This window comes from Aquarana catesbeiana, linkage group LG02 (genome assembly GCF_042186555.1).
Source record: "Aquarana catesbeiana isolate 2022-GZ linkage group LG02, ASM4218655v1, whole genome shotgun sequence".
In the NCBI taxonomy this organism is placed as follows: Eukaryota; Metazoa; Chordata; class Amphibia; order Anura; family Ranidae; genus Aquarana; species Aquarana catesbeiana.
In genome coordinates, this window is record NC_133325.1 from 96,686,238 (window position 1) to 96,707,243 (window position 21,006).

General features: G+C 40.0%; 1 protein-coding gene across 3 annotated transcripts in view; it reads right to left on the reverse strand.

The window, feature by feature from the left end:
- Positions 1-21,006, reverse strand: part of LOC141127083 (phosphatidylinositol 3,4,5-trisphosphate 3-phosphatase TPTE2-like) — a 94,839-nt gene that overhangs the window by 20,036 nt on the left and 53,797 nt on the right. For all 3 annotated transcript variants that reach the window (XM_073613259.1, XM_073613261.1, XM_073613260.1), the window contains exons 8-14: positions 17,319-17,382; positions 11,767-11,831; positions 10,777-10,837; positions 7,329-7,410; positions 6,904-6,992; positions 6,711-6,772; positions 3,716-3,796 (exon numbers count right to left, since the gene is read on the reverse strand). In XM_073613259.1, the coding sequence (XP_073469360.1) occupies positions 3,716-3,796; positions 6,711-6,772; positions 6,904-6,992; positions 7,329-7,410; positions 10,777-10,837; positions 11,767-11,831; positions 17,319-17,382 (504 nt within the window). The remainder of the gene's footprint in view (positions 1-3,715; positions 3,797-6,710; positions 6,773-6,903; positions 6,993-7,328; positions 7,411-10,776; positions 10,838-11,766; positions 11,832-17,318; positions 17,383-21,006) is intronic.

Sequence of the window (21,006 nt, forward strand, 5' to 3'; positions counted from 1 at the left end):
ATAGTGTTTACCACGTTATAAAGATTTTTTGTATTTTCTCTATTGACTAGTTTTTAACCCTGATAAAGGAGGAGTGCTGAGGACCTGAAACGCATTGTCTGTTGCAAAATTCCAAAGGACTGCACAAACTAGTGTGGTACTCCCATCTTGTCAATAGTCTGTAAAATAATGACATTATTTAAAATAAACAATTTAGATAAATTATCTTGGTGTTGGCTAGACAAAACAGCATCTGATTTTTTTGTTTGTCCCACCATTTTTAAAGTGGAACTTCACTCTAGGGTTGCCTCCTCATCCCTTTAAAACAAAAAAATATTCATTACACCGGTTCTGGGGCTAATTGAATGCAGAAAGGCTAAGTGAGTTGCAACCTTGATCAGTCACAGAACCTGTGTAAATAATATGTGTTCGGTTTTAAAGGGATGAGGAGGCAACCCTACTTCACTCTCAGTTAACATTGACTATTTTTAATCCTAATGCTGCTAGCATTAGTAAATAGAGTGCAAAGCATATCATATTTACTTGTTTTAATGAATTTATGTATTAATTTACATGCCTAGGCAAATAATCTCATACATCCCAGGAATCTTCAGGAGGGGAGGAGTGGTTTTCTCAGCTAGACAAACTCTCCTGTCTGCATGCCTGGGCTAAGCACAGATAGATTCTGGGAAGTAAATTCTACATGAACCATTTTCCCCGTGTTTCAATGTAATTTCCCAACAAAATAAAGCATGGAGACATGGATGGATGGGTGAGTTTGCTTGTAGCCTCCCTGGCGGTTTTCCCGAGTGTGGCTCGGGGTTAAAATTCAGTACCATTAGCGGTAACCCCGAGCCACACTCGGGATCGCATTGCAGGATCCTGGGGCGGCGTTACTTACCTTGTCCCCAGGATCCTGCGATGTCACCCGCAGTGTCTGAGGGCTCCGTCCTCCTCCGAAGCCTCTCCGTGCCAGGCTCCGTTCCGTGCGAGCGGCGCGACGCACGGGGGCGGAGCCTGGCGGCAAATTCAAAAAAATGTCAAAAGCATAACACATACAGTACTGTAATCTTACAGATTACAGTACTGTATGAAATGATTTCACATCCCTTTTGTCCCCAGTGCTTTGTCCCATGCCCTGCATGCAATTTTACATGATATACACTGTTCTTTCTGCCTGGAAACTGGAGATTGTCCATAGCAACCAAAAAGTGTCCCTTTACGTCAAAAGTGGCTTTAGACCAGCTAGAAAACAGCGATAATAAATTAGAACACTTGCAGAATTGAGCGATAGTGAATTGTGGGGAAATTTATTTTATTACTATTTTTTTTTTTTTTTTTAATTATTTATTTTTATTTATTATATTATAATTTATGTTTTTGTGTTTCAAACTTTATCATACCCGGGATATCTACTAGACTCTGGTTTGGACAGATTTAAGTGTGTTATTGTTAAGATTTACAGACCTACAATATAAAACGCCAAATTTCCATGCAAAATAATGGTACCGCTTTCAGCACCTAAAATCCGAAATAATCATACCGCCAGGGAGGTTAATGTCAAAAACAAATAAAATAGAGTTTTCAGTTTGTGGTGCTCAGATGCTGAATAAGTCCGCTTTAAGTTACTGGAGTATGAAATCATAGAGTTTTGGCATCCTCTATGCCAGTGGCCTCCAAACTGAGGCTCTGGGGCCGGATGTGGCCCTTTGCATGCTTTTATCCAGCCCTTGAGGCATTATTCCCCCCACTGTCAGCAACAGTGGGCATAGCTCGTGCCACTGGCATTAGGACACTAGTCTTCCAACTAAGAAATGATGGTTCTGCGCTTAGGAAAAAGAGGAAAAAAAGAACTGCAGCCCCCCTGACACAGAATATCACCTAGGTGAAATTCAAATCAACAAAAGTTCTAAAATGAGGGAATTTGCGCTGTTCGACAATAAGTGCATTGGATATTGCTCGTGTATAAATACGTTTAAAAAGTATATATTAAGTGCAACAAATATATGTGTAAAAAATTATAGTGAAAATAGGGAGCTAAATATAAGTGAAATGCCCCATCATTGGTGTCAGTTGGAAGACTAGTTCTAAAATGAGGGAATTTGCTCCTACAACCATATACTATACAATAAAGTGCAACGTGCTAGGACAGATATACTCAAATGGAGACAGGGCGTGGCAACCCTGATCTTTGATCTCTTCCATGTTGTCTAGGTAGATCTCCACCTCTCAAAGGTTGCCTACCTCTGGCATAAATGATGTATCTAATTTCCTGACTACCTATCACATTTTTGGAGGCCCTGGAGCGCCAGGAAAGTGGAAAACCCCATAAAATGACCACATTTTGGAAAGCAAACACCCTAAAGTATATTCTAAGAGGAATGATGGAGGTTTAATGCTGGGGAAACCGTAACATCAGAGAAGGGAAGGACAACCACTGGGCTGAGGACCGTTACCAAGGTTCATCATCGCTGGATTTTGTCTACATGCCTTTTACCCCTGCAGGGGTTGGGCACTCTGGTGAGTGAGGGCACGAGTGGGGGTGCAGTGGAAGACGGGGAACACTTGCCAACACTGAGAGTATCGCCTTTCTATTGGAGGGACACATCAAAAGAATTTTTTCTGAATACGAATTTTTGGGACATTGTTTTTATTATATAATTTTTCAGCACATTTTTATCACTTTTATATATTTTTATCACTTGGTTTATGAATTGGATTTTTCACATATCAACGCTGGGGACTTTACTGTAATGGTTTAGATTGTTTTTAATAATTTTGTACAACAATTTTTTTCATCACAAATTTGGAATGTTTGCAGATTTTCATTTTTATTGACACATTTGAGTATATCTGTCCTAGCACGTTGAACTTTATTGTATAGTATATGGTTGTTGGAGCAAATTCCCTCATTTTAGAACTAGTCTTCCAACTGACACCAATGATGGGGCACTATTCCTCCCACTGACACCATCGATGGGACACTATTCCTCCCACTGACACCATCGATGGGACACTATTCCTCCCACTGACACCATCGATGGGACACTATTCTTCCCACTGACACCAATGATTGGGCACTATTCCTCCCCCTAATACCAATGATGGGGTATTGTTTACTCCCACTGACACCAGGACATTTACTTCCCTCACTGGTGACAGTCCAGCCCCCCTAGGGTTAGGAGGTCAGTAAACTGGCCCTTTTGTTAATAAAGTTTGGAGACCCCTGCTCTATGCAATAATCTCAGTAATCTTGTCCCCATTCAGCTCCAACAAAAAGGAGGAGCCTGGAGATGGAGCAGAAGAACTGCTGTTATTATTCAAGATAAGAGATCATCTCACATAGATTGAAAAGCCATCAAATGGGTGGTGTTATCGCTTTTTTTCAGAATTTTCAGTCTTTTTTCATTTATTTAGCAAAAAATAAAAATCCCAGTGGTGATTAAATATCATCAAAAGAAAGCTCTAGTTGTGTGAACAAAATTAGAAAAACTTAGTTTGGGTACAGTGTTGCATGACCGCACAATTGTCATTCAAAGTGTGACAGCGCTGATAGCTGAAAATTGTCCTGGGCAGGAAAGGGGTAAAAGTACCCACTATTGAAGTAGTTAAAAGACAACAAATATTTTTTTTACATAGTTATTAACAGAAATCTATTTAGTGACACATTACCTTTCCAAAAAGTCATGTGACTGTTCTTAACTTGAAGATGAATCAGTTACAAGACAGGACTAACCTGTGAGGGTGTTTCTACCCCTTGAAACTTGGTGCTGACAGATGTATCTGTCCTGCGTTCACCAAAATAATCCAGACTTTCCTAAACAAAAAAATAAAAGACAAGACTCATTACTCATTCATTTAACAAACTGTTCAGGTCCTGGGAATTGCACTGTCAGGTGCACCCAAGCTAAGTAGTATTCAGCTCTAAATATGTGTGAAAATACAACACAGTCATTAGCTAAGTAAGGCTACATTCAATTTCGTTTTTCACCGCATCCAATTTGTATGACATGCGAGTGTGACCGGCTCTATATGGAGCCAGTTCACACATGTCCGGGGCGGCGGCGGTGCAAATTCCAAAAGGGTCCTGTGCGTTTTTGGCTCCGGGTCAGGTGCAAATTCAGGCAATAATTCGTACCTGAATCGCATCCGACCCGGTGAACAGGAACGCAGCGGACCCCAGGCTGGAAACCGCAGCCACACATATGTGAACCCGGCCTTAGAACGACCCTGGAAGCAGACCATGTGCATGATCATCAGCTCTATCTAGTGGCCATAATGTGGTATTTTCTCTAAATACCACAATCGAATAGACTCTTGGACCTGCATCTTAGCAAAAACATCATAGGGGGATATGGGATATGATTTTTCTACACACACACACCTACACAGGTTGAACTGGATGGACCTTTGTCTTTATTCGACCTAACTATGAATAACACATTATAACCACTAGATGGAACTGATGATCATAGAAAATAAATATATTAGGCAAATTATGGGGATTAATCGTGATGGCTGTGCAAATGCTTGAATCATTTGCACAGTAAATTTATTTCATAAAATGACAGCCTAGTTTTGCAAATGTGCATGCACTATTTATAAGGTGAAATTTTAGTGTGTTTGAGTAAAAAAAAGGAAGGTACACTGTATTTCTAAGAAACATATTTTGTCTTTACATTGTAGAAAACAGATATTCTACACACATGAAATATATGGCTGGCAGGGGATGGGTCCTGATCTCTCTCTCTGCTGCATTTTCATTTTTACAGGTCTTCTCCCCACTCTGTGACTGGACAGTGAATGGAGATGCAGTACACTAATAAACTCATCTCTGTCTCTCTGCCCTTTCCTCTTTTTTACATTCTCCATTTTCTGTTTGTAGGCAGGTGCAGTCTGTTTTCTCCACCACAAGTGGTGCTTTACCGCAGCAGCAGTTGGAAAAGGGAAAGGATCCTCGTCTGTCAGGGACAGTACTAGAGGTAGGCAGAGGTTCCAGAGTAGGGACACTGCAGGGACCACATCTACCTCCCAGCCAGGCCGCATTCCACTACTCAAGTCAGACGCTGTTGGCATCTTCCATTGTGCATCTTGTGGATCCACGACTATCTCAGTTGTAAGTGGCTCCGGTCAGGTGTGTTTCCCCGCTAGGCCTGTTTTACTTGCTGAACTTTTCTACAATATACTGTCACTGCTAAATTCAGACACTGTGTGTTTTCTATCCACCGCACAATGCTACACCTACCCCACATGCTTCTCTATCCCCCTCTCTGAGCTTGAAACACTTTGGGCGATCTCTGTACTGTGAGACTGATAAATTAGGCTACTGAAGCTGTTGAGTTTCAGGATCTATTCTACTATTGTGACTGAGGAGCATTCTCTGATTGGTCGAGGTGGAGTACAACCAGAGAGCGATTTGTATGCTTTGAAAATATACAAGGCTTTCTCCGAATGGCAGCAGTGTCTATAGTAGTGGTGACTTCTACAGTGATCTGCTGCTTACACAGGCTTCAGTCAGGTATGAGATGAGATATGTGTAGTTACATCGGTCCAAGCCTGACCAGTGTAACTGTGCTATAATATTGTACCTGAACTTCACTTTAAGGGCTATCATCTTAAGTGGCACAATAGCTATTGATCTTGCATAGCTAGCACCATAACAGCAGGATGGGTAGGAAAAGACCAACAGGTGGCTATTTGCCAGTACTCACAGGGCCGATGAATCAAAGAATCAATTTTATATAGAAAACTTTCCTTGACAGTGACACCCTTACTAACTAATCAGGTTTCAACTATCAATTACTAAAAGAGGGGGCAGGGTGGGACTTTAATGGTACCAATGACCATCAATAAATAAGTAACAACCAAATGCAACAATGGTCATTTGAATCATATGTGTTCCATCCATCAAGATGTCTTTCAGATGGCAACTTGAGAACTTCAACGCATTTCCACTCAAAAAGAGTCTTCATCAGGAAGAAAGTGGTATATTCCAACGATGCATTGATAAAAACAAATAGATGGATTCAAGTCCCAAAAAAGAGGCACCAGAGGTAAAACCAGATAAGAAGCAAGGGAGAATAGTCCAACCACCTCCTCAAAAACTATGAGGGGAGGGGAGGTGACCTGGTACACATAAATAACAGAATCCAGGGCTCATGTGATCATCTCGATGTTACCAAACAGACCCACAGCAGGGATAGCACAGTGCCATCTGAAAGACATCTTGATGGATGGAACACATATGATGCAGATAACCATTGATGCATTTGGTTGTTATTTATTTCTTGATGTGTGATAGCTTTTAAACTTTGTCAATAAAGTTAAACATTTTTTAGAACATTCTTTCATGGTCATTGGTACCGTTTAAGTCCCACCCTGCGCCCTCTTTTAGTAATCTACATTTCAATAGGGATGAGGTACCATGTGTGACCTTGGTTGGGATTTGGCATCAAGTTTATCGGGTTTCAACTATCGTTTATGCAGTCCCAGTTTGAAAATAAAAAAGGTTTGGATTGGCCAAGACACGTGTCAAAGGACGTGTTTACATTTCTGCCAAAGTATTAGCAATCACTTTGCAAATCATTACTAAATAAGGCTGCAAGAGTCTTTTAGGTAGATGTTAGCTGCATGTAAGCAATGGAGTATATCTGCAATTGTTATATTTTAGCTAAGGGTTATACTTTTATTTGTTTTTCATAAGTTCAATCATTTACACATAAGACCATTACCTTTGCACTCTCAAACTGGTCACAGTCAACAAGATAGGTGCAAACCATAGTTCCAGTTCTGCCTAAAGCATAAAACATAAAAAATGTTAATTGTACAATATAATAAAGGTGGTAGTCAAACATATTTGCTGTTGTTCCTTCTTCCTTTTCCACATGTCCCATTGCAGCTAATTACAGAATCAAATATTCATACCTTTACCCCCTTTACAGTGAATTGCAATCACATTTTTGGGATCTTCTGCCATCCAGGTACGTACACTCGCTGTAAACTTTATCATGTCCCTAGGGAGTAAAAATAACATATTTATATGACATCACAATTTCATGAAATGCTTTAACTGAACGCAGCACTAAATGAATCAATCTCTCGGCCATATTAGCTTACATGTTACTGTTAATACTACAGTCATACAGACCCTAGAGTCAATTTGATCCAAAACCACCAGTATGCTTCTGGATTATGGAAGAATCTTAGCACTGTAAGGCCATTTTGCAGGTATTTGGAATAATACAAGGACTTTTTGAGAGGCTGTTATGAGCAATGGCAAAAGGAGATAAGAGCTTGTAGCTTATGAGCCACTGGATGAGGAGCACTGCTAGAGAATGGAAGGTACTTACGCCAGAGCTGGGACATTGTGATCATCTATGAACACTCGCTCCACTCTGTAATGGAAGTATTTGGGATCATATCCCTTTTCACCTGTAAGGATTTACATTATTTTAGTAAATATCCTCTTAACTACTAGCAATTGTCACACCCATAACATGCAAACTAACAGGTCCCCTTTACAGGAGGGAATATAATTTTGCATTTAGATAGTGTTACCCTATACTTTATCAGTAACAAGAAATATGCAGTATCTCACAAAAGTGAGTACACCCCTCACATTTTTGTAAATATTTTATTATATCTTTTCATGTGACAACACTGAAGAAATGACACTTTGCTACAATGTAAAGTAGTGAGTGTACAGCTTGTATAACAGTGTAAATTTGCTGTCGCCTCAAAATAACTCAACACACAGCCAATAATGTCTAAACCGCTGGCAACAAAAGTGAGTACACCCCTAAGTGAAAATGTGCAAATTGGACCCAAAGTGTCAATATGTTGTGTGGCCATTTTCCAGCACTGCCTTAACCCTCTTGGGCATGGAGTTCACCAGAGCTTCACAGGTTGCCATTGGAGTCCTCTTCCACTCCTCCATGATGACATCACGGAGCTGGTGGATTTTAGAGACCTTGTGCTCCTCCACCTTCTGTTTGAGGATGCCCCACAGATTCTCAATAGGGTTTAGGTCTGGAGACATGCTTGGACAGTCCATCACCTTTACCTTCAGCTTCTTTAGCAAGGCAGTGGTCTCCTTGGAGGTGTGTTTGGGGTCGTTATCATGTTGGAATACTGCCCTGCGGCCCAGTCTCTGAAGAGAGGGGATCATTCTCTGCTTCAGTATGTCACAGTACATGTTGACATTCATGGTTCCTTCAATGAACTGTAGCTCCCCAGTGCCGGCAGCACTCATGCAGCCCCAGACCATGACACTCCCACCACCATGCTTGACTGTAGCCAAGACACTCTTGTCTTTGAACTCATCACCTGGTTGGCACCAGACGCTTGACACCATCTGAACCAAATAAGTTTATCTTGGTCTCATCAGACACAGGACATGGTTCCAGTAATCCTTAGTCCTTAGTCTGTTTGTCTTCAGCAAATTGTTTGCGGGCTTTCTTGTGCATCATCTTTAGAAGAGGCTTCCTTCTAGTGCGACAGCCATGCAGACCAATTTCATGCAGTGTGCGGCGTATGGTCTGAGCACTGACAGGCTGACCCCCCCCACCCCTTTAACCTCTGCAGCAGTTCTGGCAGCACTCATACGTCTATTTCCCAAAGACAACCTCTGGATATGATGCTGAGCATGTGCACTCAACTTCTTTGGTCGACCATGGAAAGGCCTGTTCTGAGTGTAACCTGTCCTGTTAAACCGCTGTATGGTCTTGGCCACTTTGCTGCAGCTCAGTTTCAGGGTCTTGGCAATCTTCTTATATCCTAGGCCATCTTTATGAAGAGCAACAATTCCTTTTTTCAGATCCTCAGAGAGTTCTTTGCCATGAGGTGCCATGTTGAACTTCCAGCGACCAGTATGAGAGAGTGAGAGCGATAACACCATATTTAACACACCTGCTCCTCATTCACACTTGAGACCTTGTAACACTAACGAGTCACATGACACCGGGGAGGGAAAATGTTAAACAGGCCAAATTTGGACATTTTCACTTAGGGGTGTACTCACTTTTGTTGCCAGCGGTTTAGACATTAATGGCTGTGCGTTGAGTTATTTTGAGGGGACAGCAAATTTACACTGTTATACAAGCTGTACACTCACTACTTTACATTGTAGCAAAGTGTCATTTCTTCAGTGTTGTCACATGAAAAGATATAATAAAATATTTACAATAATGTGAGGGGTGTACTCACTTTTGTGAGATACTGTATGTGTTACAGTCACAGCTACCTATACAGCATCTGCATGCAGTTTAACACATGTCCAATACGAGACACTATCAAGTTGCCCATGTGACACAAAGTGGCAGTGCCTCTACAAAACAGTGTATGTGTCCCCCGTCACATTAAGAGACAGTAGCTCTAATATAAAAAGTCACAAAGCTTTATTTAAAATCATCATTAAAACAAATTGAAAAAGACACAACAGGCTGGTATTGAGTACATGCTTGATGCAAACGTTAGGTACACCCACAAACAGCCCCATCCCAGGAGGACATGACAGTATTATATCATGCATTAAAATTCTCAGATGGAGCAAACATAGACACCCCAACGTGTTTCAAGGACAGTCTTCTTCCCTCTTCCTCAGGGATGTATATATAATCTTGGGTAACCACTGCACCAAAACAAGCTTGACCAGCCAGAATTATGAATAAAAACATACATGGACCACAAGTCACCACTGAAATATTCCACCATACAGCGAGTAGCAAATGGAACCAACAATGTACCAAACATGAATCCATGGAGGCCACAAAAGAGGTCCAGACTGCCAGTTACATATATGTGATCCCTCACTAAGTGTTCATGGTGTGTGAAAAAAAACATCTTTTTCACATAAAATGAGCACGTGGTGAGGGATCTTATCTATATAACTGGCCGCCTAGGCCTCTTTTGTGGCCATTGTGGATTCATGTTTCGCCCATGGTTGGTTCCATATGCTACTCGCTGTATGGTGAGATATTTCAGCCCACTGGAATTTTGCATGCTTGAAGGTTTCTTCCTTTACTGATATTTAAAGCTGCAATCACCCAAAACAGCAAGGATCTTAACAGAGATTGTTGTTGCTTCTCTGACATTGGATTGGCATTTTAGGCAGTTCAACTATAAATGCAGCTTCCTGAAGTTCCTTTCTAATAAGCAGACACCAGTGCGCATGTGCAAGGTTTTTCTTATGTTCATATTAAAGTGGTTCTAAACCTTTCAAATGAAAAAAGAACAAAGCATATCCTTCTATAGTGTGTACTAGCCTCAGTCGAAAGCACCCAGTGTGGTTCCTATCCTCCCTCTACTATCTGCATGAGTCACTTTTGACCTTCTAAGTGGACACCAAGCAATCTTGGTAAATGGCCCAGCCCCTCCCCCCAGCATACAGCAGGTGATAGACAGCTTTAGCTGAGCATGTTTCCCTATAAGACTATATAGAGGGGTGTGTGTCCATTCCCTCCACTCAGGTCTCAGATTACTCTGAGCTCACCTCTCTATGCTGTGTAGTGTGTGATGACAGATCCCGGCCTTCTACAGCTGAGAAAATGCCCTTGATTTGTGTGTTTTAGGAGGCTGTAGAGAAGAGTCGGCTGCAGGTAAATCGGTACAATATATGTAGAAGTATTTGTTTTATCTCGGTGTATCATCTGAGGCTAGTCACTTCAGTGGATATATGTGAGGGTTTACAACCACTTTAAGGAAAATATACCGCTGCCAAAAACAATTGTCTGGCAAACATGCTAATATGAGAGATGTTTCTATATACACCTTTTCATTTGTCTATTGAAAAATACTTACTGCACAGATTGTAGACCTTGTAGTGGTCTTTATGCTTAGAATCCAAAAATCTTGCAACCTCCTTCAAATAAAGTAAAAAAAATAAAAAATAACTACAATCATAATATAAGGATAAAACAAACATATTCATATGAGCGTCAGAAAGAAAGTAACATGGCATGGCAAAATGCATGTATTTATCTATAAAATACAAAGTGATTGATTGCTGTAATTCAGGCGCCCGGCGCTCGAAAAGGTGCCGGGGTCGCCTGAATAGGGGGTGGCAGCGGCGGTCATAGATAGATTCATGCAATGCCACCGCTGCCAGCCCCTATTCAGGTGACCCCAGCACCTTTTCGAGCGCCGAGCACCTGAATTACAGCGGGGGGGGGGGCTGGGAGTGGTAGTTTTGAAGCACCTGATTAGAGCCATAGGCTCTAATAGGTGTCAAAAAAGGTGACCTGCGAGCGCCATACTGGGCTCTGTAGTGCTGATTAAACCTCAGGACTGGATGGACAGAAATATAAATACAAATGTTTTGACAGCCAAAACAGCTGTATTTTATCTGAGTATTTATCCTGGAGATCGGCTTCAAGTATTACTGTATAGAATTTGCTCTAATGCTGTGTCAACAACAATGTACAGGTAATGTAATACAATTCTAAACAGATTTATTTAATTTTGTCAATAAAAGGTACTTTTGCCGTTTATGTCATTGGAGGGATTCCACTCCCTTCCTATTTCAGTGGCCATATAGGAAGAGTATCTCTTCAACTGAAGAACGAACCAATAAAAGCATACAACATTTTAACCAAAGTTTTGACTGAAAAAAAAAAATATGAGCCATATCAGTAACAACTATTATCAACAATGTTCCATAGCAGTCAATCCAAATCTTACAGTGAATTTTTGACAAATACTCGAAGAATCTAATTGGGTGCTACAAAGAAACAGTGGCAGTTATTTCAGAACTTGTGGAAAACGTGACATTGGACTTCCCAAAGCACCTACCTCTATAGGATTCCTATAAAATGATTGCTTTCCAGAAGATGGGAATGACATTGCAATAATACGATCTGTTAAAAATAAAATAAGCATGAATTTATTCATCATTATGGCAATGACTATGCCCATAATACAAAGGATTGCCACATTATATTAATTATAATAATTATAATATATACAGTATCTCACAAAAGTGAGTACACCCCTCACATTTTTGTAAATATTTTATTATATCTTTTCATGTGACAACACTGAAGAAATGACACGTTGGTACAATGTAAAGTAGTGAGTGTACAGCTTGTATAACAGTGTAAATTTGCTGTCCCCTCAAAATAACTCAACACACAGCCATTAATGTCTAAACTGCTGGCAATAAAAGTGAGTACACCCCTAAGTGAAAATGCTCAAATTGGGCCCAATTAGCCATTTTCCTTCCCCAGTGTCATGTGACTCGTTAGTGTTACAAGGTCTCAGGTCTGAATGGGGAGCAGGTGTGTTAAATTTGGTGTTATCGCTCTCACTCTCTCATACTGGTCATTGGAAGTTGAACATGGCACCTCATGACAAAGAACTCTCTGAGGACCTTGAAAAAAAGAATTGTTGCTCTACATAAAGATGGTCCAGGCTAGAAGAAGATTGTCAGGACCCTAAAACTGAGATGCAGCATGGTGGCCAAGACCATACAGCGGTTTAACAGGATAGTACACCCCTAAGTGAAAATGTCCAAATTAGGACCATAGTGTCAATTTTTTGTGTGGTCACCATTATTTTCCAGCACTGCCTTAACCCTGTTGGGCTTGGAGTTCACCAGAGCTTCACAGGTTGCCACTGGAGTCCTCTTCCACTCCTCCATGACGACATCACAGAGCTGGTGGATGTTAGAGACCTTGTGCTCCTTCACCTTCCTTTTGAGGATGCCCCACAGATGCTCAATAGGGTTTAGGTCTGGAGACATGCTTGACCAGTCCATCACCTTTACCCTCAGCTTCCTTAGCAAGGCAGTGGTCGTCCTGGAGGTGTGTTTGGGGTCGTTATCATGTTGGAATACTGCCCTGCGGCCCAATTTTCGAAGGGAGGGGATCATGCTCTGCTTCAGTATGTCACAGTACACATTGGCATTCATGGTTCCCTCAATGAACTGTAGCTCCCCAGTGCCGGCAGCACTCATGCAGCCCTAGACCATGACACTCCCACCACCATGCATGACTGTAGGCAAGACACACATGTCTTTGCACTCCTCTGATTTATGCACAAGTCACTTTGGATTGTTTCACTTATAATTAGCACTACAGACTGGACTTATATACAAGTATTTTGCACATGAGACTTTATCTCCTTGATGAACTCGCATGATATTTTTATTTTTTTACCTATATACGTTATCAATTCCTCATGCATTTTTAATCTATTATGCACTTTTGCATACACGTGTGGAGATTTAGGTACCCTACATAAGGGTACTGCAATATGTGTTTTTTGGCTAGGAAAAATTCTGTTGTACATGCAGTTTTCTCTTTTTAGGTTGGAATATATATATATATATATATATATATATATATATATATATATATATATATATATATATTTTACACAGCCACTTCTTTGATGCACATAAAAGGGCCCACTAAAAACTTAACACAGGCGTAGCCTCTGTGGTTTACACCTGGTGTGATAGTTCAGTAGGGTGCCCTGAATAATTTATTTAGTGCACAACACCATTGGGTTTAATTAGCAACCTCACGTGGTTAGTGGTCTGTCACCACTGGAGGTTACTCTCCAGGTGATAGGCAGCGCCATTCCACTTTTGCACATATATTAGCAATTAATCTCAGTACACTACACACTGTGGTTCAATTAGCACTTTCACGTCGTTATTTTTTTTTTTTACCAAATTTAACACACCTGCTCCCCATTCACACCTGAGACTTTGTAACACTAACGAGTTACATGACACCAGGGAGGGAAAATGGCTAATTGTGCCCAATTTGGATATTTTCACTTAGGGGTGTACTCACTTTTGTTGCCAGCAGTTTAGACATTAATGGCTGTGTGTTGAGTTATTTTGAGGGGACAGCAAATTTACACTGTTATACAAGCTGTACACTCACTACTTTACATTGTAGCAAAGTGTAATTTCTTCAGTGTTGTCACATGAAAAGATATAATAAAATATTTACAAAAATGTGAGGGGTGTACTCACTTTTGTGAGATACTATACTGTATATATATATATATATATATATATATATATATATATATATATATATATACTATATTGGCAAAAGTATTGGGACACCTGCCTTTATATGCACATAATTTTAGTCTTAGTCCGTAGGGTTCAATATTGAGTTGGTATACCCTTTGCAGCTGCAACTCTTCTGGGAAGGCTGTCCACAAGGTTTAGGAGTGTGTCTATGGGATGTTGGACCATTCTTCCAGAAGCACATTTGTGAGGTCAGGCACTGATGTTGGACAAGAAGGCCTGGCTCGCAGTCTCCGCTCTAATTCCTCCTGAAGGTTTTCTATCGGGTTGAGGTCAGGACTCTGTGCAGGCCATTCAAGTTCCTCCACCCCAAACTCGCTCATCCATGCCTTTATGGACCTTGCTTTGTGCACTGGTGCATGGTCATGTTGGGACAGGAAGGGTCCATCCCCAAACTGTTCCCACAAAGTTGGGAGCATGAAATTGTCCAAAATGTCTTGGTATGCTGACGCCTTAAGAGTTCCTTTCACTGGAACTAAGGGGCCAACCCCAACCCCTGAAAAACAACTCCACACCATAATAATCCCCCCTCCACCAAATGATTTGGACCAGTGAAAAAAGCAAGACAGACACACTCCTAAACCTTGTGGACAGCCTTCCCAGAAGAGTTGAAGCTGTTATAGCTGCAAAGGGTGGGCCAACGCAATATTGAACCATACGGACTAAGACTGGGATGCCATTACATTTCATGTACGTGTAAATACAGGTGTCCCAATACTTTTGGTAATATAGTGTATATGTACATAAATGAAATACATTTTTCATACAAAAGGTGGCAACTTTAACCACTTCACCTGGGCATTTTTTGTGATACTGCACTGCGTTGCTTTAACTGACAATTGTGCGGTGGTAGTACAGCGCTTCAAAATAATACTAATAAAGAAAGTCCATAGTCTGATAGGAAAGACTTTATTAGACTATGGACTTTCTTTATTAGTATTAATTTTGAAGCGCTGTACTGCCTTTTTATAATTCTGTTGTATGGGATTTGATATTTTGACCCTCAGTATTTCAGCTGCTTTTGCTCTAGTGATTACTGTTGCGCTGGTTGATTTTTCTCTTTTGAATTGTGCAGTGGAATTTGATCACCTCTGCGGTTTTTGGGGGGGGTTTTGCGCTATAAACAAAAGAGACAGACAATTTAAAAAAAAAAAACAGTATTTTTTACTTTCTGTTATAAAACACATCCAATAAATAAATGTAAACAATCTAATTTCTTCATCAATTTAGGCCAATATGTATTCTGCTACATGTTTTTGGTAAAATAAAAATCCCAATAAGCGTATATTGATTGGTTTGCACAAAATTTATAGTGTCTACAAACTATGGGATAGATTTCTGGACTTTTAATTTTTTTAATTTTTTACTAGTAATGGCAGCGATCAGCGTTTTTTAGCGGGACAGCGACATTGCGGCGGACAAACTGACACTTTTTGGGGACCAATGACACCAACATCAGTAGCGATCAAAGGGTTAAATGTGTTCCCTGGGAGTGCTTTCTCACTATGTGGGGGATGGTTTAGCTGAAGAAAGATAGAGATCCGTGTTCCTGCTTATCAGAAACACAAGATCTCTGTCTTTCTTATTAGCAGAAAGGCAATCTGCCTTGTTTACATAGGCGTGGTTACGTGGTACGCATACGTCTCTTCTGTGTGTTTTTTCTCTGGACTTCCGGTTTCTGGTAGGCAGGCTGTGGAACGCACGCCGCTGCCAGGCTGTGGCTGCGGCTATTGGCTTTGAGCCAGCCGGTGGAGCATTGTCAGCTCCCGTTTTAAAACTGTTTTTTACAATAAATATTGTTTTTTTTTGGAGTTACACTATGAGGCTCCTTTTTTTCTATAACATATGGATACATATTGTTGGGGATTATTAAGAGGACATCATTGGTACATTGGAAAAGGAGAAAACGGCAACCTTGGTGAGGATCATCGATCGCCAAGGAACACCATTGCTGGATCCTAACCTACATGCCTATTACCCCTGCAGGGGTTAGGCGCTCTGGTGAGTGAGGGCACGATTGGGGGTGCAACGGAAGACGGGGAGCACTTGCTACATTATTACATTAAGATTTTTCTTATTGGATTGATACATTACAGCTTTTTTCAGACTTTATTGATTTTTTAGGACACTGAATTTTTATTACTAATTTTTATGATCAATTTTTCATTATCACTTTTTACACTCAGTATTACTATTTTGGTATTTTTGTTACCTCTTCACAGTGGTTTACAGTGGTTTTAGACGATTTTTTTACATGTCATTAGATGTTTTATATCACTGTTAGTATATTTTTTGTGTATTATATTTCATTGATATATTCCAGAATACACATTTTCCAGCACTTTGCACTTTACAGTATAGTATAACATTTTGGTATATTTTCACCTATATATATTCTTCTTAATTTATTCATCTATTTTTATTCATTTTTTCCTTTCATTTTTATTTTTCATTCATTTATTTATATTCATTATTTAATATCCATTGTACACTTGTTTGAACAGCCCCAATTCCCCCATTAGAGGATCTCATAGGCAGACTGCCGTTCTACCTCTCTCAGAACGATCGCTGGACCCGCTGATTGGCTCCCGCTGTGTTGAGTTACAGCGGGAACGAGGCTCCGGCGGCGTACGTGTGTGCCCCAGAACCGAAGAAAGAAATCACGTACAGGTACGTGATTTTGCGCTTAAGGGCCGTCCTGCCGCAGTATATGTACGTGGGGTGGTCCTTGAGCAGTTAAAGCTAACTCTAACTTTTTATATTGTTTTGGATACAGTGGAGAAGGGTTAGAGCCTCTGTAAAGTTTTTATTGCCATCAGTGTCTCTTTGGGTAGACTTGTACTCACTTCATGTCAAGAAGACACATGGGCACAGAAAAAACATGCAAGATTGTAACAGTTGCTCACTCAACATATCTTGTAATAACAGATTAAAACACATTAGATTATTTCTTAGTTTAGATAAGTTTTCAATAAAATACATTCTGTAGGCACATTTTCAGATTTTACTCCATATAAGCAATACCCTTGTTTGAGGGTACAAGAGATCTACAGTATATGTGGTATAAAATCGGGCAAATATAACAAGACCATAGCAGCATCTATTATCATATATATATATATATATATATATATATATATACAATCCAATAAGCTTTTGGCCACTGATTTCAGATCAGGTTATATAAGTAAAAGTTGGGCTCTTTATCATTATTATATTATTATATATGGTTTGAACTATTCCAAGTATAGTCTACCCTGGAGGAAGATCAGAAATGTTCCTCTGTAACACAAACCTGTAACGTAGGTGAGATCCAAGTCAAATCCATCTTTCTGATACCGCCGCTTGTTTTCAGAAACCTAGAAAAAGAGATTGTTTTCTTAGTTTACATAGATTGAACCTTATAAAAGTCAACTCGATTCTGATTATTGAAAGGCAGAAGACAGAAAGTGCAGCGGTAAAAGAAGAGAAGTTAAGTTGGTGAAAGATCAGAGTTCCTTATCTCTTTACTTGTTTTGGGGTTAGTAACTCAAAGTAGACATGTGCCGAAAAATTTGTTCGTTTTGGTTTCATTCATTTTTTGTTTTTTGGGTCATTCGTTATAATCGCAATTCATAAATTCGTAAATTAGAAAATTCGTAAATTAGAAAATTAGAAAATCAAAAATGAATAACTAACTAACTAATAATAACTAACTATTAAATTATAGGTTTTTGAATTTCCTTTCAAATTTGGCTGTTAGTGAACGTAACGAATACCAATTTATCCGAAGTTATGAATTATCCGAAATAACGAATGCTGCATGTAAACAAATGGAACGGAACGATTTAATAATAAATAATATTAATAAAAAAGGTTTTTAGAATTATTGTTATTTATTATTATTAATTAGTCACACTCTATTCGTTTAGATACGGCATTCGTTATTTTGGATAATTCGTAACTTCGGATAAATTTGTATTCGTTACGTTCACTAACAGCCAAATTTGAAAGGAAATTCCAATACCTATAATTTAATAGTTAGTAATAGTTAAGTTATTATTAGCTAGTTATTATTTCTGATTTTTGCATTTTTGAGTTTTCAGATTTTCGAATGTCGAATATATAAATTTACAAATTTACAAATTTTTTAATATTCTAATTTATGAATATTCAGAAACATTCGTTAAACGGGTTTTCGTTAATTCGGATATTTCCGAATTAACAAATTTGTCTAAATTTGTTAAAAAACGAATTCGGAACGAAATGAATTGCACATGTCTAACTCAAAGTACTGAAATCAATGTATTAGCATGATAGCAAGGCAACTAGCGATTTCAGGAGACATATTTCTTTTATAAAATTATTTTTTAGTGTGCATAAAAGTATAACTTTCTTGGCTATGGGTACGTGTTGTCACCCTGTTGAAAAAATAATTGGATCTGGCAGGATCAACAGGTAATAAAACTATGTTACACTATGTTATGGACTTTTGACAGACCTCATCATTACCTGTCATTCATAAGGAAAGCAGCTATAAAGGTGGGCTGTATGGAAAATAATGCAAAAGTGGGCAAAACCTTTTTATTAACTATTAACTGGGTTGCTAAAAAAATTCACATGTTGGTAGAGTAACTTTTCCTCAGTCTATAGTAACTCTTCTTTTTCATTGCAGGTAAATAATGGATTCCAAGCAGAAACAATGTGCTGTCAAGCGACTCCCCTGGGCAGGATCACGTACCTGTACATGATCCTACACTTCAGGGTCTGGGGCGCCACCGGCAACCCTCTCCCGCTGTGATTGGACACAGAAGAGGCCAATCAGCGGGTCCTGCGGATGCAATGTCTGTCGGGACCCACCAATCGTTCGGGACACAAGCAGAACGGTGGTCTGATTATGTAAGCAAGGCAGATTGCCGTTCTGTGAGAATGGAAGGCTGTGATCCTGTGTTCCTGCGGATCTCTGCCTTCCCTCAGTAAAAACACCTCCCCCACACAGTAAGCAAGCACTCCCTAGGCACGCATTTAACCCTTTGATCGCCCCTGAAGGGTTAGAGCTTCTGTAACCCCTTCCCAGCCAGTGTCATTAATACAGTGACAGTGCATATTTTTAGCCACTGATCCCCAAAAAGTGTCACTTAGTGTTCGTCTTGTACGCCGCAATGTCGCAGTCCTGCTATAAGTCACTGATCGCCGCCATAACTAGTAAAAAAAAATTAAAAATTCCATAAATCTATCCCATAGTTTGTAGACGCTATAACTTTTGCGCAAACCAATCAATATACTGTACGCTTATTGGGATTTTGTTTACCAAAAACATGTAGCAAAATACATATTGGCCTAAACTGAGGAAGAAATGTGATTTTTTACATTTTTTGATTGGATGTGTTTTATAGCAGAAAGTAAGAAATATTGATTTTTTTTCAAAATTGTCGCTCTTTTTTTTGTTTATAGTACAAAAAATAAAAACCGCAGAGGTGATCAAATACCACCAAAAGAAAGCTCTATTTGTGGGAAGAAAAGGACATCAATTTTATTTGGGTACGTCATCGCACGACCGCGCAATTGTCAGTTAAAGCAACGCAGTGCCTTATTGCAAAAAATGGCCTGGTCATGAAGGGGGGGGTAAACCTTCCGGAGGGCCAGTGGTTAAGGAAGGGGCAAACCAGCATTAAAGGCAAAAGACACAGTGGGAGACCATCAATTGTGAACACTGACTTGAATCGTCAATGAAGGGAACTCGCCATGCTGTTTCTGCTTGGGATCTATTATTTCCCTACAGTGAAAAAGAAGAATAGTTACTATAGAGAAAGAGTTACTACTCCACCAACAGGTGAAAAGTGAACGACCTATGTAAGCTATGTCTGCTTTCGCACTATTTTCGGTACTGCCCTTGTACAAGGTACAGTATGCATTAACTCATCAGATTTCAGCCCTCTCTGATTGAACAGCATTTGCACATTATCATGTTTTGCACTGAATTATTTAACAAGGTCAACAGTGTCTGGGTGATGTCTGCTCAAAGGCACACTGCTTTTCTCAACAGTCAGTCAGCAGTAGAGAGCCGACTGCAGTGATAGCAAGTGTGTATTAGAGAATCATAATCAAGACATATCTGATCTGTTTGTTACCCCAACATTTCATATTCCTGATATGTGGATGCTGTACCATGTACTTGTATGAGAAAGCATCCTGTTCTCTTTGTATATCTTCCTTTATGTTAGGCATGCCCAAAGTCCGGCCCGTGCTGACTTGGAGGGAGCGGGACGAGCAAGTGCCACCAAAGTACATACAGTAGAATCTCCTGTTTACTCGGCAGCCTCTATAATAGGAAGAACCCCCGTCTCCTGAGCTGCCATTGGGACTTTGTATTAAATAGGCCGCCGAGTAAACAGGTGTATGTAATCTGTTGGCGCTCCTCCTGCCCCCTCCCTGCCCTCTCCGAGGCTGCAGATGGGCATCGATCAGGCTGCACTGATGGCAATGATAAGGCTGCATTGATTACAATGATAAGGCTGCATTCATGCCAATGGTGAGGCTGCAGATGGGCACTGATTAGGCTGCATTGATGGGCACTGATCTTTATTTTGCTTCACAGTTCTTTATCTAAAATTTAATTTTTTTCCTGAAACTTCCCTCTTAACGGGAAGGTGCGTGCTACACGCCGACAAATAACACGCCCAAGCTCATCCTTAGTCCTGAGTGGCGCTCAGGGACTTGTTGGGGGCCACAAAAGATATATATATATATATATATATATATATATATATATATATATATATATATATATATATAAATAACACGCCTGAGCTCATCTCTTCACCACACACAACCACAAAGGCAAGAGAATTCTTGTTGGGCAGTGTATTAGTGCTCGGACGAATACACTTAGACCGAATTTTAATAGTTCAAAGAATGTCAGGCAAAATGATCGGCCCTCACGCATGTTCACTTCATCAAATCTGGCCCTCTTTGAAAAAAGTTTGGACATCCCTGCTTTATGT